This window comes from Pseudonaja textilis, chromosome 2 (genome assembly GCF_049901715.1).
Source record: "Pseudonaja textilis isolate UNSWEBS1 chromosome 2, rPseTex1.2, whole genome shotgun sequence".
NCBI lineage: Eukaryota > Metazoa > Chordata > Lepidosauria > Squamata > Elapidae > Pseudonaja > Pseudonaja textilis.
The window spans coordinates 2,820,854-2,846,141 of NC_141991.1; the positions used below are offsets into that span (position 1 = coordinate 2,820,854).

The window sequence follows — 25,288 nt, forward strand, 5'->3', positions numbered from 1 at the left end:
CTCTCACCTGTCATCGCAAACCTCTACATGGAACACTTTGAAACACAAGCTCTAGAAAAATACGACCACAAACCCAAACTCTGGCTCAGATACGTAGATGACACCTTCATAATCTGGCCACACGGGAAAGAAAAACTGAACAACTTCCTCACATACCTCAACAGCCTACACCCCAAAATACAATTCACCATGGAAACAGAAGCCAACAATCAACTTCCTTTCCTAGATGTCTTGGTATACAAAAGTTCCAATGGCTCCCTAGGACACACCATCTACCAGAAGAAAACACATACAAACCGCTATCTACATGCACTCTCACACCACCACCCAGCACAGATCAATTCCGTAGCCAAGACACTCATCTCCAGAACAAAATGCTTAGCCGATGAACAACACCAAAAAACTGAACTACACACTCTCACCAACGTACTTACAGCCAATGGATTCCAAAGAAAGAAGATTACCCACCTAATCCAAAAAGAAACCCCAACCAAAATCCAAGACAGAGAACAAGAAAACGGCAAAGCCCTCCTCCCATATATAAAAGGCACTACAGACAAAATTAGCAAGATCCTCCAAAAACACAACATCAAAACAGCATCCTGCACAAACAGAAAAATATCCACCATCCTAAGAAACCCCAAAGACAAAATCGAATTAGAAAACCAAGGAGTATACGAAATCCCCTGCACTGCCTGCCCTACCACATACATTGGACAAACTAACAGAAAAATAAGTGCACGCATTGAAGAACATAAGAACTCAATCAAAAAAGAAGAAACGACCTCTTCCCTGGTCCAACACCTCAAAGCCACAGGACATGAAATTGATTTTAAAAATACCAGAACCATCGTCAAAACCGAACACTTCAACAGCAGAATAATCAGAGAAGCCATAGAGATAGAAAAACGCCCACACAGCATGAACAAACGAGATGACACCTCCCGCCTTCCAGCCATTTGGAAACCCGCCCTCATGAACAGACGAGTACCTAACATGAAGAAGGACACCAGACCCACACCCATGAGAGCCACACAAGATGCCACCACCACACTTCCATGTAGAAAACAGACTCACACCCACTCAGAAGATGAGACACGACCATGGACCAGAAGCTGCAGTGCAGCTGCATCACTACCCACTTCAAACCCCCCCCGAGCCATACATGAAGCAAACCGACACCCACTATGAAGATGCAGCACGACCACGAACTCGAAGCCAAACAGCAAGATCACAGCTCACCAGCTCAAATCCCCCAGCAACTAAGACTAACCTGAGCACAACCAAGCCCCCACCTGAACAGAACACGCCTCTAACCAATCAGAACACGGCTAACCCCCAGCCAATCAGAACACAGCCAAACCCCTACCAATGAGAACACACCCCACCCAATCAGAATACAGCCAAGCCCCCACCCAATCAAGTCCCACCCCACTGGCAGTTAAAAGGAGGAAGCAGCTGCAATCTCCATTACTCTGAGAAGCACAGAGCCGGAGACAGAAGCCTGAAGGTGATGAATGAGACTTCATCGAAACGTTGCCTAGATACTTCGAATCTTACGCGGGAGAAAACCCGAACAACCAAAGATCCATATATACACACACACACACACACACACACACACACACACACACACATTCATAAACTGTATTTTATTATTTCTTCACATAACTGTATTTATGTAACTAGCCTTGTCGTACAAATAGAACAATCTTGAACTTAATACACTCAAAACAGTAGAAACGGTGATAGATTTTAGGAGAAACCTTCCTGTACAACCACTTCTTACAATATTAGACAATACAGTATCAACAGTAGAGTCCTTCAAGTTTCTAGATTCTACCATATCTCAAGACTTAAAATTAACACCTAACATCAAAAATGTCATCAAAAAAGCACAACAAAGAACGTTCCGCCAAGGAGCTGCTGATTCACTGTTACAGAGGAATTATTGCATCTGTCATCTGCACCTCTATAACTGTCTGATTTTGCTATGCAACCAAACAAGATAGACACAGCCTTCAATGGATAATTAGAATTGCTGGAAAAAAAATTGCTACCAACCTGCCTTCCATTTAGTCCCTAAATACTGCACAAGTCAGAAAGAGGGCTGTGTCACATCCTAGACATATATTGTTTCAACTGCTACCCTCAAAACGATGCTATAGGGAACTGCACACCAGAATAACTAGACACAAGGACAGTTTTTTCCTGAATGCCATCACTCTACTAAACAACTAATTCCCACAACACTGTCAAATTATTTACTAAGGCTGTATTACTATTATTCTTCTCATTCGTCCTAGTACCTATCTCTTCCCATTTACGATTATAACCATGTTGCTGGTATCTTTACAATTTGTATTGTTTTATTTGTTTCCTAATATGATTTGATTGCTTATTAGTGACCTATGACTACTACTGAGTGTTGTATCTCATGATTCTTGATGAATGAATTTTGGTTTTTGTTTATGTATACGGAGAGCATATGCACCAAAGACAAATTCCCTGTGTATCTAATCACACTTGGCCAATAAAGAATTCTATCTATCTATCTATTTGATGATAACACTTTGCAGGGTTGAGAATTTGTGACTGACCTGAGTCAACAAGTGAACTTAATGATTGAATGGATATTTAAACTGGAACTTGGTAGTAAATATCACAATGGATGTAAGCGATGATTCTAGCATATTGGCATATTTGCTTTTTCATTGTATTATACACTTTTTCACATCTTCTGCAACCCTTTTATAAACAATAAAAGCTACATTTTCATTTGAATCTTACAGACAAAGATGATGCCAGAAGACCACACTGGACAACAGAATAACGAGCAATATTGAAAAGCAAAGCAGATTCAGGCAGAAATAAAAATATTCTCCAATTCCATCAGAAAAACCACACAATTATTCTCCTTCCACAGCAGGTGAGAGACAAAGGAAAGAAAATCAATAAGAGACGTTACACAAAAAGGGAGATTATGTCAAGGGAGATTATTTTTACATTCAGAAAAAGAGGCAAATATTTGGAAGTAAGTGGGGAGGAACAGGTTAATTGAATCGGCACATAGGTAATACAGTAATACAGGTGTTTTCCTGGGAGGAAGAAAAGTGCTTAAATCAAAGCACCACTAAACAAGGGATCACGTATATTTTTGACCTTCTCAAGTATATCCGTGGTGGAAAAACTCCATAGCTGTGCCTATTATGGAAAAAGCAGACTTCAAATCGCAAGGGATTACCCAGGGGAGAATTGACACTGGAGAAAAGCACATATGAATTATCTGAATGTGGCAAAAGCTTTTGTCAGAACACATCGTTTTTGGTTCACAGAAGAACCCACCCAGAAGAGATGCCCTACAAGTGCTTCCAATGTGGTAAACGCTTTAGTGAAAATGGCAACTTGGTGATACATCTGAAGACTCACAGCAGGGAGAAGCTGTATGACTGTCCAGATTGTGGGAAACATTTCATTGGATCTTCCCACCTTGTGAGACACCTGAGGACTCACACAGGAGAGAAACCCTATGAATGTACTGTTTGTGGGAAAAGTTTCAGTCAGAATTCTAACCTGGTGAACCATCAGAGTACTCACACAGGAGAAAAACCCTTTGAATGTCCTCTTTGTGGGAAATGTTTCAGACAGAATTATAACTTGGTGATACACCAGAGGACTCACACAGGAGAGAAACCCTTTAAATGTTCTCAATGTGGGAAAAGTTTCAGTCGGAATTCCAGTCTGCTGTATCATCAGAGGACTCACACAGGAGAGAAACCCGTTTAATATTCTGATTGTGGGAATAGTTTCAGTCAGAATTTGAATCTGGCGATATACCGGAGGACTCACAGAGGAGACAAATCTGTCTTTGGATGATTCTGGCATTAATTGCTCTTTATTGCCCACAGGGAAATGTAACTGAAGGAAAAACTGATGAGTTTAGAGAAGACTTGCATTTCATTCTCATCTCTCATAAGGAATGTAGATGAAAACATATCTCAGAATTAGACTTGTAAGTGGAGAGAAAATGGAAAAGGGCTACCTACCAGTTTCTCGTTATCAGCAGCAATTTCATTTTTGCAGAAGTAGTGGAATTCCTCAAAAAGGCCTTTGGGTGGTGTTTTTTGTATATTGATTATGGAATTTCCACACATGGAATTTCTGTCTTCTATTTTGGTGTCCTCCATATTTTGAGCCCCAGAATTCCCCAGCCACCATAGAAGTAGTCCTCTATATACAACTATAATGGGGCCTGTTGAGTGAGATTAGTTTGCTTAAATACCTATCCCCACCCCCTTCTCTCCCTGATGAAGCTGTTAAACAAATGTTCAAGTCGTTAAGCAGAACAGTGGCTCCTTCAGAGTTGTGGGAATCTCTTGGAAGCCTAGCCTCCACTACCTGACCCTTTGGGTCCCCACAGTCATTTTCCTATTCCCAGTCAGTCCCTACAGTTGTTACGCCTGACTCCCAACCCACCAGGCATCACAGCCTCCTCCTTCTCCATACCTTTCGAAGATCTCTGAACCTCATGTTGGTGAAGGAAGGCAAGACACACATTTGTGGGCTTCATGACTGTGTCGTGGAAGCAGTCGTTATTTTGAATGTGCCTGGGATTCATGCCTGGGTAATGTGGCAGACTTGTGGAAGCAGCTGCCATTTTGTCATGCCTGCCTCTGTGTCAAAATGGTGGCTGCTTCTGGGTCATCTTCACTAAGACAAAGTATTCTGTTTTGCTCCCTTAACACTTTGTAGACTGTGTTAAGGAATTGTGGGTGCACTGAAAATGGTGGCTGCCTCTGGGAAATCTCCAAAAGGTCAGCCCAAGTATCCCCAAGCTGTATGCTAAGTACCACTTGTGCCAGTATTGTGCTATATAGTGCTGCTGCTGCTGGAAAAAGCCAATGCAGTCCCAGGCTGCATCAACTGAGGCAGTGGTTGGATTCAAAATTTTTTACTACCAGTTCTGTGGGCATGGCTTTTTTGGTGGGTGTGGCTTGGTGGTCATGTGACTGGGTGGGCATGGCCAACTGGACAAGGTGGTGTGATACCTTGCTGCGAGTGACGTTGAGTTGGCCACTCCCACTCAGTCACATGACCAATGCTGCAGAGACATTGTGATTTCCTATGTACCTTCCCCCTCCTACTCCACTCTTGGGCTCACAAAAAAAACCAAGTCCAACTAAAGATAACGTCTGCCTGTCGAGTCTACCTGCCGAATGGGTTTTGTTTTGGTGGTTTTTGTTTTGTTTTTTGCCAGAATCAGAAGCCGTTCAGAGATAAATTTGCACCACCAAATCTTACTGTACTTCATTGTTGCAGTGGTGCCTGTTGCGGCTGCAGGCGCTGCTGCAGCTGTCTGGCTGCCCAAGTAAAGAACCACACCGGCTCAGGGTGACTGTGAGGAGCAGGAGGGGAAGCCAAGGCGCTCGCTTCACAGCAGTCAACTGCGCTCTCTCTCAGTCCAGTTAGGCTCTCCTGGCGTGCACAAGAAGCATGAAGGAAGACTTCTCGTGAATTCAGGGGCTATACCTCTCCCAGTGATGAGTTGGCGATCTCACGAAACATCTTCCAGCTCTTAAAGATCAACTTTAAAAGCGCCACCATGGAAGAAACCGAGAACAAGAACAAATGTAGCGGTGGCGGGGGGTGACGGGCTTGTGATGGGTCCCTCTGTAGTCCCCTCCTAGGTGACAGCCAGGGCTTCGGCACCTCTTCTTTTCCTCAGAGGTGCATTGTCTGCCTCCCTTTACACTCCTTGTGGAGGGACACACACGACTGTCACCCCCTCTGTCACTACTTTTGCTCTTGGTTCTTGACTTCTTCCATGGGGGGCGCTCTGAAAGTCGACTTTTAAGTGGTCCCGGGACATCTGCCCGTCTTCCTGGCCAGCCCCCTCAGAGCACACTTTCTTCCTTCTCCTGGTGGATGCCTCTTCCAGCCCGGCCCATCCAGCCAGCAAGTGATCACATGTCCCAGGGCTTTTTGCCCCCCTTATCACGAGATGCCTGCAGCTGCTGCATGCTTTTTTCTGCAGCTGCATCGAAAAAAGCATGCCCTGTTCTATATGCCAGGCTTGGCAGGTCCGAGCAGCTGGTGCATAGAACAGGGTTGCACCGGATTGTTGGAGAAGTGGAGCGAAGCCGGAGATTAGTAGCCATCTCTTTCACAGCACAGAAATCCTCCTCGAATTGGCCAGCTGGTCTTCTCTTTCTCCACCTGTTTTGTATGGCCAAGGGGGAGGAGACCAGCTGGCTAAAGGGGCCGCTGCTGGAGGCGACTATTTTTCGGTCTCCAGCCATTTCTTTTGGGCAGAAATCCTCCCCAAATCGTCCGGTTGATCTCCTCCTCCTCAGCCATACAGAACAAATAGGCAGAGAAGGAGACCAGCTGGCTGATTCGGAGAGGCTTCTTCCACTGCGAAAGAGGCGGCTACTGATCTCCGGCTTCACTCCGCTTTTCCAATGGTCTGGCACCGCCCTGTTCTATTCGCCGGCTACTCGGACTTGCCAGGTCCGGCACATAGAACAGCGCATGCTTTTTTCAGTGTGGCTGCTGAACTGCAGCTATACCACAAAAAGCACGCAGCAGCTGCAAGGCATTTCGCGAGAAGCCCTGGGACATCCACCCACCCACCTGTTGGCACATCCACCAGGAGAAGAAAGAAAACATGCTCTGGGAGGGAGGGCAGGTGGGTGAATATCTTGGGGTTGCTGCACATGCGTACTTCAAGTGTAATAGCTGCACACGCAGTGCGCATGTGCAGCAGCTTTGGGACATACGCCCAAGCTGGCACATGGTAGGGAACAGTAGGAGAGCAACCAAGCCGACTGGGCGACCGAGTCGAGGGCGTTGTCAGCCAAGGTTCAGCAACCCATGCCGCAGCAACAGCTACTGGTTTGCCCAAACTGGGGCAAACTGGTTGAATACCATCTCTGAAGGGAGGCATAGTGTTAGGACAAGAAGAAGTGATAGAGTTGCTTTACACTGTGCTGGTGACAATAGAATAGTGTGTCCAGTTATGGTCATCATGATACAACCAACCCCATGTGTCTATGATTCTATGAATTTAGAGGCAGTTTAGAAAATAGGTCCACAGTAGCTCCCTGAATGTGCTTGTGGTAAACGGACTTTTTTTTAAAAGGTTATTTTATTTAAAATATACAGTGCAAACTCCAAAAACATAATTCTTTCAAAAGCCAAAACAAGGATAGGCAAAACAGAAGAAAGAGGAAATAAAAAAGACTAAAACAGATATACTTTTATTATCCCCTCACTGGAATACTCATAAACTTATTGGAGCAATATTAGTTTCCTCCCGTTCTGAAGCAGGCCCAAAATTTGTAAAATTCTACCTCTATTTACAGCCAATTTGACGTTCATCTATCTATGCTTTATAAAGGCATTATAATTAACAGGTGAACCAACTAAAAAATTAAACATCAAAGCACTTTGTTAACTATCTACTATTCCGTTTAATTTGTATAACATTTGGAATGGGTCTTATTTGCCATAAATCACCAGGATCATTGTCTCTGATTTGTCAGGGATGAAATATCTATGTTTGATTCTTATTAATAAAACTTTTTCTTAAAATTTAAGTTTAAACAAGACAACAGTTGTGTCTTATTCCCCCAAATCATAAAAGCTGTTGGTCGATCCATTTTCCAAATTGTTTCCCAGGTAGATATAGTAGTGTTTGACTAGATATCCAGTTTGTGCAATAGTTCATTGTAGAACTAGAAATAAAGAACTTACAAGAAATAGGGTATGTTCTAAGTCAAAAGAAGAAAATAGAACAATTGTTAAAAATATATGGAAAGTTGTGAAAGTGTGCAAACTTCCCCACTTCTCTAACATTACATTATGTCAACATACTTTCTTCTGATTGGTACTCGCACCTGTTGCCATTTATATAAATGTTGTGTTATCTTCAAATATTGGTATAACTCCTTTCACTTCAATATCCAAATCCTTTACTAACCATATATATCATGTCACCTCTGAAGACAATTCTGATAGAGCTATGAATTGTGTTGCAGCTGTGGAAATGGCAACTGAAGTCTGTTATCTAGATTTCCAATTAGCTACATGTTTGCTAACATTATAACAAATCCTGACATTGACTTTCTATCTTGTACGTCATCAGCCCAAATACTTTCTACAAAATTCAATCCTAAAAATCCCAGGTTCCCTTTTAGTAACACAATATCCTTTTAATTCCTCACCAGTGTTGTTGTGTAGGTTGTAAAGTGCAATGGCTTAAAATCTTGACTGAATTGGTAATATCTGTCCACAGTATGTGATAAATACTGCATAACAAACCTCCTAGGACTGCTTGGTAGAGTTCCGGATTACAGATCGTTCTATTTTTGATGGTTTGCCAATCAGGGGTCATGGAAGTTTGTAAACTTTTACAACTTTCCATATATTTTTAACAATTGTTCTATTTTCTTCTTTTGACTTAGAGCATACCCTCTTTCTTGTAATTTCTAGAAGATCTTCAAGGTCCCGTCCAGATCTATTCTCATTCTGAATACTATAATATAAAGACGATTGCATAAACAACTCAGTAACTCCAAAGTAACCAGGTCCTGTGGCTGGAAAAAAACACCCCTTCTTCATCACTGTGCTTGACGATTGATATCAGATGGTTTTTTTGATGGATTTTTTGGTTTTCATCAAAATGGCACTGTGCTTTATGGCCAATATCTCTACTTTGGTCTCATCCAAAGGACAGTGTTTCAGAAGTCTTGTGATTAGTTCAGATGCAAATGTGCAAATCAAAGTGTTGCTGCCATGTCCTTTTTAGAAATCAGAGGCTTTCTCCTGGCAACCCTTCCAAACGAACCATACTTGTTCAGTCTTTTTCTAACTGTCATGAACTTTAACACTTAACGTGCTAAATGAGGCCTGTTGATCCTGAGATGCAATGTTTGGATTTTTTGTAATTACTCTGAGCATTGCACATCCTGAACCTGTGGTGAATTTGCTGGCACTGCCACTCCTGAGAAGATTGGCAAGTGTCTTGAATGTTTTCCATTTGTGAACGTGGAACATAGAACGATGGAGTTTAAATTGTTTGGAAAATATAACCCTTCCCAGATTGATGGGCAGCAACAATTGCTTCTCTAAGATCCCCGCTGATGTCTTTACTCTTTGGCATCTAATTCACACCTGAATGCTGGAAGAAACTCCTACAACATTGGCTTTTATAGATATAGTCACACTTGTTGATGTTAATTGATCAAGGGGATTTGATCAGCAGCACTGGCTGCTACTTCGACTCTTCATACCTACGGGAGAAGTAAGAGTGTTTTAGTTTTTCAAGTCTCTGTCTTGGCTTTCTTTTTGTTAAAAAAATTGAAGACATGGGTATAATATATCATCTGTTATTGGTCATCTGATGTTATATTTACCTATTTTTAAACTGCAAAGGATGAGATTATTTTTACTATATCATGACACACAAAACTATATACCTTGAAGGTGTACTTTCTTCACATAACTGTATTTTATGATAACCCTTTGCAGGTCTGAAAATTTGTGATTGACCTTTGTCAGCAAGTGAATGTAATGATTGAATGGATTTTGAACTGGAACTCGGTAGTAAATATCACAATTAATATAAGAAGTTATTCTAGTATTGTGTCATATTTGCTTTTTCATTATAACATACACTTTTTCACATTTAATGCAACTCTTTTATAAACAATAAAAGCTACCTTTTCATTTCCATCTTACAGACAAAGATGATGCCAGAAGACCACATTGGACAACTGAGAATAACAAGCAATGTTGAAAAGCAAAGCAGATTGAGGCAGAAATAAAAATATTCTCCATTTCCATCAGAAAAACTACACAATTCTTCTCCTTCCACAGCAGTTGGGAGACAAAGGAAAAAAAATAAGAGATTTAGAACTGGAAAAAGTAGAGCATGTGGAATTCAAGAACACAACATACAAAAAAGTCTAGGGAGATTATTTATCCATTCAGAAAAAGAGGAAAATATCTGGAAGTAAGTGGGGAGGAAAAGATGAATTGGACGGGTACATAGAGCAGACAGTAATACTTGTGTTGCTCTGGGAGGAAGAAAGGGGCTTAAATCAAAGCACCACTAAACAAGAGATCACACATATTTTTCACCTTCTCGGGAATATCAGTGGTGGAAAAGCTCTGCCTATAATGGAAAAAGCAGACTTCAAATTGCAAGTGATTATGGAGGGAAGAATCCACTGCGGAGAAAAGCACATACCTCTGAGGACTGATAGCAAGGAGAAGCTATATGATTGTCCAGATTGTGGGAAACATTTCATTGGATATTCCCACCTTGTAAGGCACCTGAGGACTCATGCAGGAAAGAAAACTTTTGAATGTACTGATTGTGGGAAAAGGTTCAGACAAAATTATGACTTGGTGATACACCAGAGGACTCACACAGGAGAGAAACCCTTTGAATGTCCTGTTTGCGGGAAATGTTTCAGTCACAATTCCAGCCTGGTAAACCACCAGAGGATTCACACAGGAGAGAAACCCTTTGAATGTCCTATTTGTGGGAGAGGTTTCAGTGAATATTACAGCCTGGTAAAACACCAAAGGACTCACACAGGAGAGAAGCCCTTTGAATGTCCTGTTTGCGGGAAATGTTTCAGTCAGAATTCCAACCTGGTGAACCATCAGAGGACTCACACGGGAGAAAAACCCTTTGAATGTCCTGATTGTGGGAAACGTTTCAGACAAAATTATGACCTGATGAAACACCAGAGGACTCATACAGGAGAGAAACCCTTTGAATGTCCTGATTGTGGGAAAAGTTTCAGTCAGAATTCTCACCTTGCAAGACATCAGAGAACTCACACAGGAGAGAAACCTTTTGAATGTCCCATTTGTGGGAAATGTTTCAGTCAGAATTCTGATCTGGTGAAACACCAAATGACTCACACAGGAGAGAAACCCTTTGAATGTCCTGTTTGCGGAAAAGGATTCAGTCAGAATTCCAACCGGGTAAACCACCAGAAGACTCATACAGTTGAGAAACACTTTGTATGTCCTGTGTGTGGGAAAAGTTTCAGTCAGAATTCACACCTAGTGAACCATCAGAGGACTCACACAGGAGAGAAACCCTTTGAATGTTCTGATTGTGGGAAAAGTTTCAGTTGGAATTCCAGTCTTCTGAACCATCAGAGGATTCACACAGAAGATAAGCCCTTTGAAAGTTCCAATTGTGGGAAAAGTTTCATTCGGAATTCTGACATGGTGAACCATCAGAGGACTCACACAGGAGAGAAACCCATTGAATGTCCTGTTTGCGGGAAAAGTTTCAGTCAGAATTCTCACCTGGTGAACCATCAGAGGACTCACACAGGAGAGAAACCCTTTGAATGTCGTGATTGTGGAAAATGTTTCAGTTACAATTCCAATTTGGTAAGACACCAGAGAATTCACAAAAGAGAGAAACCCTTTGAATGTGTACTATTTGGGGAAAGTTTCAATGAGAATTCTTCCCCGGAGAAGACTCATACAGGAGAGAAACCTTTTGAGTAACCTGATTGTGGGTATATTTTTGTCAGAATTCTCACCTGGTGAAACACCAGGACTCACACAGGAGAGAAACACTTTGTATGTCCTATTTGTGGCAAAATTTTCTTTCAGAATGTGAACCTGGTGATATACTGGAGGATACACAGAAGAGACAAATCTGTCTGTGGATGATGCTTCTGGCATTATTTGTTCCTTATTGAGGGAAAAGTTGATGACTTTAGGGAAGGCTTGAATTTCATTTCTCGTCTCATTAGGAGTGTAGGTGAAAACATACCTCAGAATTAGATTTGTAAGTGGAGAAAAAGGAAAATAGAAAAGGGCTACCAGTTTCTCATTATTAGAAGCAATTTCATTTTTGCAGAAGTAGTAGAATTCCTCAAAAAGGCTTTTGGGTGGTGTTTTTTGTATATTGGTTATGGAATTCCCACACATGGAATTTCTGTCTTCTACCTTGGTGTCCTCCATATTTTGAGCCTCAGAATTACCCAGCCAACATAGAAGTAGTCCTCTAAATACAACTGTAATGGGGACTGCCAGTTTCGGTTACATGTTGCAGTGGTTGTTAATTGAGATTACTTTGCTTAACTACCCATCCCCATCCCCTTCTCTCCCTGATGAAGCTGTTAAACAAATGCTCAAGTCACTAAGCAGAACAGTGACCACCTCAGGGTTGTGGGAATCTCTTGGAGGTCTAGCCTCCACTAGGCATTTTTCTGTTCCCATTGGGTCCCTGAAATTGTTAGGCCTGACTCCCAACCCACCAGGCATCACAGCCTCTTCGTTCTCCATACCTTTTGAAGATCTCTGAACTTCATGTTGGTGAAGGAAGGCAAGACATGTGTTTGTGGGCTTCATGATTGTGTCATGGAAGCAGCCGTTATTTTGAATGTGCCTGGGATTCATGCCTGGATCATGTGGCGGACTTGTGGAAGCAACTGCCATATTGTCATGCTTGCCTCTGTGTCAAAATGGTGGCTGCTTCTGGATCATTGTCACTAGGACAAAGTATACTGTTTTGCTCTCTTTACGCTTAGTAGACTGTGTTAAGGAATTGTGGGTGCACAATGGAGCTGCCCCTGGGAAATCTCCAAAAGGATAGGCCAAGTGTCCCCGGGCCATATGATAAATACCACTTTTGTCAGTATTGTGCTGTATGGTGCTGCCCCTGCAGAAAAAAGCCAATGTAATCCCAGGCTGCATCAACAGTGGCATAGCGTCAAGACAAGAAGAAGTGATAGAGTTGCTTTATACTGTGCTGGTGAATGCAGCCCTAGAATAGTGTGTCCAGTTCTGGTCGCCATGCTCCAACCAATCCCACGTTTCTATGATTCTATGAATTTAGAGGCAGTTTAGAAAATAAGTCCACACTAGCACCATAAACATTCTTGTGGTAAACGTCCTTTTTTTAAAAAATGTTATTTTATTCAAAATATTAATATACAGTACAAACTCCAAAACCAAAGAATTTTTTTCAAAAGCAAAACAAGAATTGAAAAAACAAATAAAAAGAAAAAAATGTACATTACAAAAGAGAAAAACAGATTTACTTTTATTATCCCCCCCCCCCAGAATATTCATAAGCATATTAGGGGAATATTAGTTTCCTCCCCTTCTGAAGCAGGCCCAAAAATTTATAAATTTCTACCTCTATTTACAACCAATTTGACATTCATCTTCTATGATGTATAAAGGCATTGTAATTACCAGATGAACCAACAAAGTTAAACATCAAAGCACTTTGTTAACAATCTACTATTCGGTTTAATTTGTATAAAGTTTACAAGGGCTTTTTATTTATCACAAATCACCAGAATCATCATTCTCTAATTTGTCTGGGATGAAATATCTTTGTTTGATTCTTATTAATAAAAGTTTTTCTTAAAATTTAAGTTGAGAGCAATTAAGAGAACAGTTGTGCCTTATTCCCCCAAATCCTAAAACTTCTTGGTTGATCCATTTTCCAAATTGTTTTCTAGTTAGATATAGTTGGTCCATTCTCCAGTCTTCTTATGAAAGTCCAGTTCATCATTCATCGAGTCGATTAATTCCAAATCTGTAGGAGTCACATCCGCTTCAGTTGCAGTTTCCAAACCGTGTTGAGGGGTCTTTTAAGAAGCGACTGTGATCCCCATGGGAGCTTCTTGGGCATATCTTAGGCTCACAAAGCCATTCATTTGTGTGTGCTCATAATCCCAAACTCCTCCATGAGTCCCAGAGGAAGGGGACCTCCCAGAGCAGAAATGTTTTTTCTCACCAAGATCCTTTACATCCTTCTGGGTAATCTACCAGCTGGATAGGACAACAATTATTTCCTCCCTGTGATGCTTCCAGCAAACGATATCTACTGTAGAGACAGTCCTCTGTCAGGGAATTATGCAGCAAGTTTCCAAATCAAATCGGAGACACTGAGGTAAATTTGTAGTTTTATATAAATGAATACATTTAACATATTTACAGCAAACAAGATGGTCAGGAACACAGAAACATCCTGAGGTAAATCCAAATAAGATATGGAGCACACAGATGAAGAAAGAAAAAAAGCGGGAAAAATGGGAAACTCCCCCTTTACACCCACAGCAACCAATCATAGCTTAGATTGCCTCATGCAGGAGCCAGCACTCTCCAACCAATCAACTTAGATCTGCCTGTTCTTGCCCATTGTACAATTTTACTGTTCCAGCTACTAAATTTAATATCCTAACACCCCTCCAATTTATAACTGGACAGCATTGAAACCAAATTATTTCACAAGATCTTTGTGTTTTTGTATACTTAATAGTTTTGCCAAGAGGTCAGCTAAATTGTTTTCTGCTGGACAATAAATTGTGTCTATTGAATTTTCCTTCCCTGATATTACATTATGTCAACATGATTCCTTCTGGTTTGTACTCGCACCTCTTGCCATTAGTATACATGTTGTGTTATCTTCAAATATTGGTATAACTCCTTTCACTTCAATATCCAAATCCTTCACTAACCGTATATACCATGTCAACTCTGAAGACAATTTTGATTATGCTATGAATTGTGCTGCTGCTGTGGAAATGACAACTGAAGTCTGTTTTCTAGATTTTTAACTAGTTACCGTGTTTGTTAACATTATAACAAATCCTGACATTGACTTTCTATCTTGTACATCATCAGCCCAAATACTGTCTACAAAGCATGTCAATTCCAATTCACGAGATTGTTGTAAATTCAATCCTAAAAACCCCTGGTTCCCTTTCAGTAACACAGTATCCTTTTAATTCCTAACCAGTGTTGTTGTGTAGGTTGTAATGTGCAATGGCTTAAAATGTTGACTGAATTGGTAATATCTGGCCACAGTATGTGATAAATACTGCATAACAGATCTCCTAGGACTGCTTGATAGAGTTCCGGATTACAGATTGTTCTATTTTTGATGGTTTGCCAATCTGGGGTCATGGAAGTTTGCACACTTTTACAACTTTCCATATATTTTTAACTATTATTCTATTGTCTTCTTCTGACTTAGAACATACCCACTTTCTTTTAATTTCTTTATTTCTACTCCAAAGTAGTTCTACAACGAACTATTGCAGGAACTGGATATATCTAGTCTAACACAGAGAATGTCTGAAACAGAAAAGGGGGTGGATCTATTGTCCAATGCCCCTCAGACAGTGGTGGAATTCAAAAAATTTTACTACCAGTTATGTGGGCATGGCTTAGTGGCCATGGTTTGGTGGGTGTGGCCTGTTGGGTGTGGCAGGGGAAGGATACTGCAAAATCCCCATTCCCTCCAGGGGTGGGATTCTACCAGTTCCCACCTATTTGCTAGAACCGGTTGTTAACATTGTTAACATTCTAAGCAGTTTGGAGAACCAGTTGTTACAAGGAATTACTGGCCTAATCCTGTAAGGAAGGCAGGAAGGAAACATTCTGGTGTTGCTACAGAAACTGTCTCTCCGTTAACCCTTATTACATTCTTGGCAGGACTAGACTTCCTTCTCAGGAACATCTCTGGAGTTTCTTTCCCCTCCTTTGCTGGTACTTTGCTTGTGTGGAGTGACCATTCAAAGTTACAATGGCACTGAAAAAAGTGACTTATGACCATTTTTCACACTTACGACTGTTGCAGCATCCCCACAGTCATGAGAGGCTAGACGAAGAGATGCTTGCCTCGATGTGAGTGATATTGAGTTGGCCACACCCAGCCAATAACATGACCACCAATCCACATCCACCCAGTAACATGACCACTATACCACACCCACCAACTAAGCCACGCCCACAGAGTCGGTTGTTAAAAAAATTGAATCCCACCCCTGATTTCTTCCCCACCCCAGTAACCTGCTTTCCAGCTCTTTTCTCCTGTGAGGGGCAACCAAAGAAGACCCTTCCAATCAGCTGGGACTCAGGACACGGAGAATAGATGGGGGCAGGACTAGTCAGAGGTGGTATTTGCCAGTTCTCTGAATTACTCAAAATTTCCAGTACATGTTTTCCAGAACTGGTCAGAACCTGCTGAATACCACCTCTGCCCTCAGAGCAGCACAAAGAGTAACAGGGTTACTTATCAAAAAGACATCCAACCTAGAATCAAGGAGAAATTTCCTTTCAGTGAGAACAATAAGTGGAAATGCTTTGCCTGTAGAAGTTGTGGGTGCTCCATAATGGGGTTTTTAAGGAGGAGATTGGACATTCATTTGTCTGGAACAGTATAGGGTCTCCTGCATGGAGAATTGATTTCTTCCAAGTATGCAATCCTGTAAGAACTTCATAAACATTTAGGGCTCAGCACATAGCTAATCTTCACAACCTACTTTTGCATCACACTTCACTATTTCACATGGATCAGTTGCAAACATAGGTTGCTAGGACTCATCAACGACAGCATTTAATCAGTGAAAATATCTCACGAACACGTTAGAGACAGACAAGCCTGTTCTTTTGCCTCCTATCCTATTGGCATATAGCAGTCACATATTAGTGACTGGAAAGCCTTTAATAGGCAAATGTGGTTGAGCTTAAAGGAGTTAAAACCATCGAGTACAGCATTGATAGAAAGGATGGGAGGAGAGGATCTTCTTCCGGATCACTCATGGGAGAAAGTTGATGTGCAGAGTGGTTTTTCTGCTCTTCCCAGGGTCGAAACAGCAGCTGAAAGGTGAGTTGAGATCAGGTGGGAGGAGAGGCTGGGAGCAAGTCGGGCTCTTGGGTTTCCTGCGGGATGTGGAAGCAGAGAAGCAACTGGGCTGAAGCATATCAGCTGCTGCTACGTGTTTCTTCCCTCCCCAAATTTTGAGCCCGCTGGTGCTCCAAGCTTTAACAGTGGTGGCCGCGATTTTCTGCTGGTGGGAAGATTTTAAAAATCCTCCTTCAAGTTAAGATTAATTCCTTGGGAAGAGCTTGCCCACAAAAGTTGTGAGTTCTTCATCATTGAAGGGTTTAAAGAGGAGACGGGACAGCAATTAATCAGGAATGATATAAACTCTCCTGCCTGAGCAGGGATTGGACTAGAAGACCTCCAAGGTCCCTTCCAACTCGGTTATTCTCTTATGGACCAGCTTTTTTCTTGGCAGAAATATCGGACTGATCCTCCCCTGCTCTCTTCTGAGATTTTTTTATTATTATTATTTCCATGTCTAACCAACAAGCACAGTATTTCCTATTGGTGCCCCATCTGCGTATTAACCAGGTTCAACTGTGCTTAACCTAGCAATTTGTAATCTTTTGGGGATGTTCAGTTGTATAGGTAGTCCTCACTTACCACTTGTTTCCTGAACCTTCGAAGCTATCATGGCACCATAAAAGCATCAATTAAAGCCCCACACCTATAAATTACCTCAGAAGGTTTGTCATTACCTATTTTGGGACATTTTTCAGGCTTGAAACACATGGATTTTCTCCATTTATATGTTTGTATTTGTATTTATCTTTATACATGTATATTTCCAAATGTATAATCTATTCCCATTTCATCCAAATATGCAGCCATGTGAAAGAGAAAGTACACCCTGTTTGAGTTCTATGGTTTTACCTATCAGCACATAGTAAAAAATCACCTGGTCCTTAGAAATCTTAAAAGTAGATAGATATACCCTCAGATGATCAACAACACATGAACATATTACATCTTGTCATGTATTTTGCAGAAAGAAAGGCAAAACAGAGGAGCCATGTGAGAAACTGCTATTGCACAGATGGTCTCAAATTTGACTCTAGAATCAAAATCACTGAAGTATTAGCACTGCTTTATAAAACCTTAGTAAGTCCACATCTAGAATACTGCATCCAATTTTGGTCATCAAATTACAAAAGAGATGTTGAGACTTTGGAAAAAGTACAAAGAGCAATTAAGTTGATTAAAGACATGGAGACTAAAACCTGAAGAACAGTGTAGGATTTGGGTTTGGCTCATTTACAGAAAAGAGGGACAAGAGGGGACATGATAGCAGTAGTCCACTATTTGAGAAGCTGCCACAAAGGAGGGGGACAACTTATTTTCCAGACACAATGGATGGAAACTAGACACAATGGATGGAAACTAATCAATGAGAGAAGGAACCTGGAATTAAGGAGAAACTTCCTAACAGTGAGGACATTAACCTGTAGAACAGCTGGCCTTCAGGCCCTGTGGGTGCTTCATGACTGGATGTTTTGAAAAAGACACTGGATAGTCACTTGTCTGAAATAATATAGAATCTCCTGCTTGAGCAGAAGGCTGAACGAGAAGACCTTCAGGGTCCCTTCCAGATCTATTCTGATTCTGAATACTATAGTATAGAGACGAGTGCATAAACCACTGAGTAACTGCAAAGTAGCCATATCCTGTGGCTGGAAAACAGGCCCAAATCATCACCCCTTCATCACTGTGCTTGACAGTTGATATGAGACATTTGTGTTGATGTTTGGTTTGGTTTTCAACAAGATGGACAATATCTCCACTTTGGTCTCATCCAAAGGACACTGTTCCAAAAGTCTTGTGATTTGTTCAGATGCAAATTTGCAAATTTTAAGCGTTGCCGCCATGTTCTTTTTAGAAATCAGAGGCTTTCTCCTGGCAACCCTTCCAAACGAACCATACTTGTCCAGTCTTTTTCTAATTGTCATGAACTTTAACACTTAACGTGCTAAATGAGGCCTGTTGATCCTGAGATGCAACGTTTGGATTTTTGTAATTTATCGGAGCATTGCACATTCTGAACCCTGGGTGAATTTGTTGGGACTTCCACTCCTGAGAAGATTGGCCAGTGTCTTGAATGTTTTCCACTTGTGAATGTGGAACATGGAATGATGGAGTTTAAATTATTTGGAAAAAGTCTTTAAACCTTTCCCAGATTGATGGGCAGCAACAATTGCTTCTCTAAGATCCCCGCTGATGTCTTTACTCTTTGGCATATAATTCACACCTTAGTGCTGGAGACCAGGAGACCTACAACTTTGCCTTTTATAGATGTAGTCACACTTGCTGATGATCAATTGATCCAGGGCATTTGATCAGCAGCACTAGCTGCTACTTCGCTTCTTCATACCTATGGAAGAAGTAACAGTGTTTTTAGTTTTTCATGTCTCTGTTTTTGCTTTGTTTTTGTAAAAAAAAAATGAAGACATGGGTATAATATATCATCTGTTGATGCTCATCTTCGATTATATTTACCTATTTTTAAAAATGCTAAGGATGAAATTATTTTTACTATGTTGTGATACATAAAATCATAAAGATCGAGGGTGTACTTTCTTCTTCACATAACTATATTTGATTTGCAGGTCTGAAAATCTGTGACTGACCTCAGTCAACAACTGAATCTAATGATTGAATTGATATTTGAACTGGAACTCAGTAATTAATATTACTATTAAAGTAACAGATTATTCTATCATTGTGGCATGTTTGCTTTTTCATTGTAATGTACGCTTTTTCACATCTTCTGAAACCCTTTTATAAACAATAAAAGCTACATTTTCATTTTCTTGCAGACAAAGATGATGCCAGAAGGCCACACTGGACAACTGAGAATAACAAGCAATATTAAAACGCAAAACAGATTGAGGCAGAAATAAAAATATTCTCCATTTCCATCAAAAAACCCACACAATTCTTCTCCTTCCGCAGCAGTTGAGAGGCAAAGGAAAGAAAATCAATGAGAGATTTTGTGCTGCAAAAAGTAGAGTATACGGAACTCAAGCGCACAATACACAAAAAGGTCAAGGGAGATTATTTTTCCAATCAGAAAAAGAGGAAAATATCTGGAAGTCAGTTGGGAGGAAAAGGGATCAGTGGTGGAAAAGCTCCATAGGTGTGCCTTTAATGGAAGAAGCAGACTACAAATTGCAAGTGACTACGCAGGGGAGAATCCACTCTGGAGAAAAGCAGATACAAATTATCTGAATGTGGCAAAAGTTTTTGTCAGAACAGATTCTTTTTCCTTCACGGAAGAACCTAACCAGAAGAGATGTCCTACAAGTGCTTCCAATGTGGTAAACCCTTTAGCAAAAATGGCAACTTGGTGATACATATGAGGACTCACAGCAGAGAGAAGCCATATGACTGTCCAGATTGTGGGAAACATTTCATTGCATATTCCCACTTGGTGAGCCACCTGAGGACTCACACAGGAGAGAAACCTTTTGAATGTCCTGATTGTGGGAAAAGTTTCAGTCAGAATTCCTGCCTGGTGAATCATCAGAGGACTCACACAGGAGAAAAACCCTTTGTATGTCCTTTTTGTGGGAAATGTTTCAGTCAGAATTCCAACCTGGTGAGCCATCAGAGGACTCATACAGGAGAGAAACCTTTTGAATGTCCCGATTGTGGGAAAAGTTTCAGTGAGAATTCCAGCCTGGTGAAACACCAGAGAACTCACACAGGAGAAAAACCCTTTGAATGTCCTGTTTGTGGGAAAAGTTTCAGTCAGAATTCTCACCTGGTGAACCATCAGAGGACTCACACAGGAGAGAAACCCTTTGAATGTCCTCTTTGTGGGAAAAGTTTCAGACAGAATTCTGACCAGGTGAAACACCAGAGGACTCACACAGGAGAAAAACCCTTTGAATGTCCTGATTGTGGAAAACGTTTCAGTTACAATTCCAACTTGGTAAGACATCAGAGAATCCACACCAGAGAAAAACCCTTTGCATGTATAGAATGAGGGAAAAGTTTCAATGAGAATTTTGACCCAGTGAAACACCAGCGGGCTCACATAGGACACAAACCTTTTGAATAATCTGATTGTGGGTATATTTTAGTCAGAATTCCTACTTGGTGAAACACCACAGGATTCACACAGAAGAGAAACCCTTTGAACGTCTTATTTGTGGCAAAAGTTTCTGTCAGAATGTGAACCTGGTGATACACTAGAGGTCTCACAGAGAAGACAAATGTGTCTGTGGATGATGCTTCTGGCATAAATTGTTCCTTATTGCCCACAAATCCAACTGACAGAAAAGTTGATGAGTTTAGAGAAGGGTTGAATTTTATTTCTCATCTCTCATTAGGAGTGTAGGTGAAAACATATCTCAGAATTAGACTTGTAAGTGGAGAGAAAAGAAAAATGGAAAAGGGCTACCTACCAGTTTCTCGTTATCAGCAGCAATTTCATTTTTTGCAGAAGTAGTGGAATTCCTCAAAAAGGCTTTTGGGTGGTGTTTTTTTTATATTGATTATTGAATTCCCACATGTGGAATTTCTGTCTTCTACCTTGGTGTCTTCCATATTTTGAGCCCCAGAATTCCCCAGCCACCATAGAAGTAGACCTCTAGATACAACTATAATGGGGCCTGTTGAGTGAGATTAGTTTGCTTAAATACCTATCCCCATCCCCTTCTCTCCCTGATGAAGCTGTTAAACAAATGTTCAAGTCGTTAAGCAGAACAGTGGCTACTTCAGAGTTGTGGGAATCTCTTGGAGGTCTAGCCTCCACTACCCCACCCTTTGGGTCCCCACAGGCATTTTCCTGTTCCCTGCAATTATTAGGCCTGACTCTCAACCCACCGGGCATCACACCCTCTTCATTCTCCATACCTTTTGAAGATCTCTGAACCTCATGTTGGTGAAGGAAGGCAAGACACGCATTTGTAGGCTTCATGACTATGTTGTGGAAGCAGCTGTTATTTTGAATGTGCTTGGGATTCATGCCTGGGTCATGTGTCGGGCTTGTGGAAGCAGCTTCTATTTTCTCATGCCTGCCTCTGTGTCAAAATGGTGGCTGCTTCTGGGTCATTGTTACTTGTACAAAGTATTCTGTTTTGCTACTGTAACACTTTGTAGACTGTGTTAAGGTATTGTGGGTGCACTGAAAATGGTGGATGCCTCTGGGAAATCTTCAAAATGACAGGCCAAGTATCCCCGGGCCATATGCTAAGTTCCACTTGTGCCAGTATTGTGCTGTATAGTGCTGCCACTGCTGAAAAAAGCCAATGCAGTCCCAGGCTGCATCAACAGAGGCATAATCGGTGTGGGATTCTACCGGTTCGGGCTGGTTCGGGCGAATCGGTTGTTAATTTTACATCCAGTTCGGTGAACCAGTAGTTCTGAAGACCAGCTGGCCCCTCTTCTTCCCGGAGTCCCCAAGAGGCCGATCTGGTTCTCAGGTGAGTGTAGGGTCGCCTCCTGGGAGCAAAAACGGGGCACGTCGGGGTCCTGCGTTGCCCCCCTGCGCCCAAGTTTTGCTCCCAGGGAGGCTTGTTAAGCCAAAAATGGGGCATGGGGGTTCCGGAACTCCCACCCCCCCATGCCTCATTTTTATTCCCAGGAGTCTCCAGGGATGCTTGCTAGGCCAAAAACGTCACCACCACCCCACACACACATCCCATTTTTGTTTCCAGAAGGCTCCAGGGAGGCTTGCTAGGCCCTGTTTTGGGCCTAGTAGGCCTCCCTGCAGCCTCTTGGGAGCATCCAGCCATCCAGTATGCCTGGATTCAATGTTTAGCCAAAAGAACATTTGGAGCAGCTAATACAGTATTGATCACTGCCTTGGGAATGTTCTCGTTAAACAAAACTATGCAGTCTCCTAAAACTGTTGGAGCCAATCTTCTTCCTTTCTTCCATATTCTCCTCTTTAAAACAAGTAAGTTGCTCTGGTATTTCATGCCAGGCTTAGTGTGGTAAGTTCAGCATGGATTTTGTAGAGAACAGCTTACTTTTAGGTGTCATTCATTTGCTCAATTTCAGAGCATACATTACACAATTTCCAAAGCATAATTCAGACTATTCAGCTTCTATTGCTGTCACAACCTTTATGGAGTCCAGTAGCCTTTTAAATTTGACAAGCAAAAAACACAGTAAATATTTCTCACAAATATTTTCCCTCTTCCACCTCGTGGTTCGATATTTAACATACAAAATTATGTGCTGTGTTACTTACTATTCAGGCAGTTTGCAAACTTGTGTTTTTTGTTGTTGGAAGGCAACTCTTTAATTTGAAGATGGTGGTAAATTCTCGGTAATAAAATGGCAAGTAGAAAGGCTCACTTCTACTTGCCAGTTAGAAAGGGTCAGAAAGAGTGAGAAGGTTAACTTTTGCTTTGTTTCCAATCTCCGTTTCATGACTAGTTGCATGACTAGATCTTCATAAAAAATAACTTTGGAATTGAAGCCATATGTGTTAAAACAAAATTCTTTCTGTTTAAGTACAAATATGCAAACAGTTTAAAGATTAATCCAATGTAATGGCTTTAAATATCCCTAGATTAATCTGTTTAATGGCTTTAAATATCCTTTCCTTCCTTTCTCTTAAAAGGAAGAAGAAAAAGAAAGGGGGGATGGGAGAAAGAAAGAAAGGGAGAAAGAGGGAAGGGAAAGAACAATGAGATATGGAGGGAGGGAGAAAAAGGAGAAGAAAGAAGCAAGGACCATAAACCCTGGCACTAGACTAGATGCAACTTCAGAGGATGCTTTGAAACAGCACAGCAATCCAGGGCTGGAAGGCCAGACAAGGAATAATGGATGGAAACTGAACAAGGAGAGATTTAACCTGGAAATAAGGAGAAACTTTCTGATAGTGAGAACAACCAATCAATGGAACAGAAGTTGCCCTTGGAAGTTGTGGGAGCGCCATCCCTGAGACCTTCAAGAAGAGATTGGATTTCCATTTGTCAGAAATGGTGTAGGGTCTCCCGCTTTGGAGTGGACTAGATGACCTCCAAGGTCCCTTCCAACTCTGATTGTTATCTGTTAAGGGACCTCGGAGGTCATTTAGTCCAACCCCCACATGAGAGAAACCATATGAATACCTTGATTGTGGGACCATATAGCAACACCCAACTAGTCACATGACCACTAAGCCACACCCACCAAACCATGCCCAGAGAACCAGTTGTTTAAAAATTTGAATCCCACCCTTTGAGCCTAGTGTCAAGAAGTGAGAGAGTTGGTTTACACTGTTGATAGCAGACCTAGAATAGTGTATCCAGTTCTGGTCACCATGATACAACCAACCCCATGTGTCTATGATTCTATGAATTTAGAGGCAGTTTAGAAAATAGGTCCACAGTAGCCCCATAAACATACTTGTGGTAAAGGGGCTTTAAAAAAAGTTATTTTATTCAAAATATTAATATACACTACAAACTCCAAAAACAGATTTTTTTTCAAAATCAAAGCAGGGATAGGCAAAACAGAAAAAATGTCCAATAAAAAAGACTAAAACAGGTGTACTTTTATTATCCTCCCACTAAAATATTCATAAACACATTGGAGCAATTTACTTTCCTCCCCTTCTGAAGCATGCCCAAAATTTATAAAATTCTACCTCTATTTACAACCAGTTTGATGTTTATCTACTATCTATAAAGGCATTGTAAACCAACAACAAAGTGAAACATCGAAGCGCCTTCTTAGCAATCTACTATTTAATTTGTATAAAGTTTAGAATGGTTTGTAATTTACCAGGTTTCTTAAATCACCAAAATAATTGTCTCTGATTTGTCCGGGATGAAATACATTTGTTTGATTCTTATTAATAAAAGTTATTCTTAAAATTTAAGTTGAGAGCAATTAAGAGAACAGTTGTCCCTTATTCCCCTAAATCCTAAAACCTCTTGGTCGATTCATTTTCCAAATGGTTTTCCAGTTAGACATGGTTAGGTCCATTCTCCAGTGGTCTTAAGAAAGTCCAGTTCATCATGAATCAAGTCTATTAATTCCAAATCTGTAGGAGGAGCCACATCCAAACCATGTTGAGGGGTCTTTTAAGAAGCAACTGTGATCCCCGTGGGAGCTTCTTGGGAAGAGCTCAGGCTCACAAAGCCATTCATTGTGTGCACTCATAATCCCAAACTCCTCCATGACTCCCAGAGGACGGGGACCTCCCTCTGGCTAATGTACCAGCTACAAATAACAATTATCTCCCTCCCAGTGATGCTTCCAGCAAATGACATCTACCGCAAATGGATTTATTTTCTGGGTGTAATAGAGGTGGTCTTCTGTGGGGGAATTATGCAGCAAGTTTTCAAATCAAATCAGAGACACTGAGGTAAAACTGTAGTTTTATATAAATGAATATATTTAACATATTTACAGCAAACAAGATGGTCAGGAAAACAGAAACATCCTGAGGTAAATCCAAATAGGATACGGAGCACACAGATGAAGAAAGAAAAAAGCGGGAAATATGGGAAACTTCCCCTTTACACCTACAGCATCCAATCTTAGCATAGATTGCCTCATGCAGGAGCCAGCACTCTCCAACTAATCAACTTAGAACTGCCTGTTCTTGCCCATTGTACAATGTTACTGTTCCAGCTACTACATTTAATATCCTAACACCCCTCCAATTTATAGCTG

General features: G+C 41.2%; 2 protein-coding genes and 1 pseudogene across 3 annotated transcripts in view; all 3 read left to right on the plus strand.

The window, feature by feature from the left end:
* LOC113454978 (uncharacterized) overlaps nt 1-3,807 on the plus strand; it is a 56,773-nt gene extending 52,966 nt beyond the window's left edge. Inside the window, 1 exon segment of the mRNA XM_087922988.1 lies at nt 3,199-3,807. Coding sequence (XP_087779114.1) covers nt 3,199-3,786 — 588 coding nt within the window. The 3' untranslated portion in view covers nt 3,787-3,807.
* A 6,007-nt stretch (nt 3,808-9,814) lies between these two features.
* On the plus strand, nt 9,815-13,427 carry LOC148126555 (uncharacterized). The gene has a single exon (XM_087928324.1). It carries the CDS (start codon nt 10,183-10,185, stop codon nt 11,539-11,541), a length of 1,359 nt encoding a protein of 452 aa, XP_087784450.1. The 5' UTR covers nt 9,815-10,182; the 3' UTR covers nt 11,542-13,427.
* Nucleotides 13,428-16,465: 3,038 nt separating this feature from the next.
* On the plus strand, nt 16,466-24,493 carry LOC148126556 (uncharacterized; annotated as a pseudogene). Its single transcript, XR_015742470.1, has 2 exons — nt 16,466-16,669; nt 19,483-24,493. The product of XR_015742470.1 is annotated as an uncharacterized LOC148126556 (transcript).
* Nucleotides 24,494-25,288: the final 795 nt, after the last annotated feature.

Excerpts from the sequence above, each read along its gene's own strand:
- LOC148126555 (XM_087928324.1), top strand. The coding sequence starts at position 10,183 with ATGGAAAAAGCAGACTTCAAATTGCAAGTGATTATGGAGGGAAGAATC.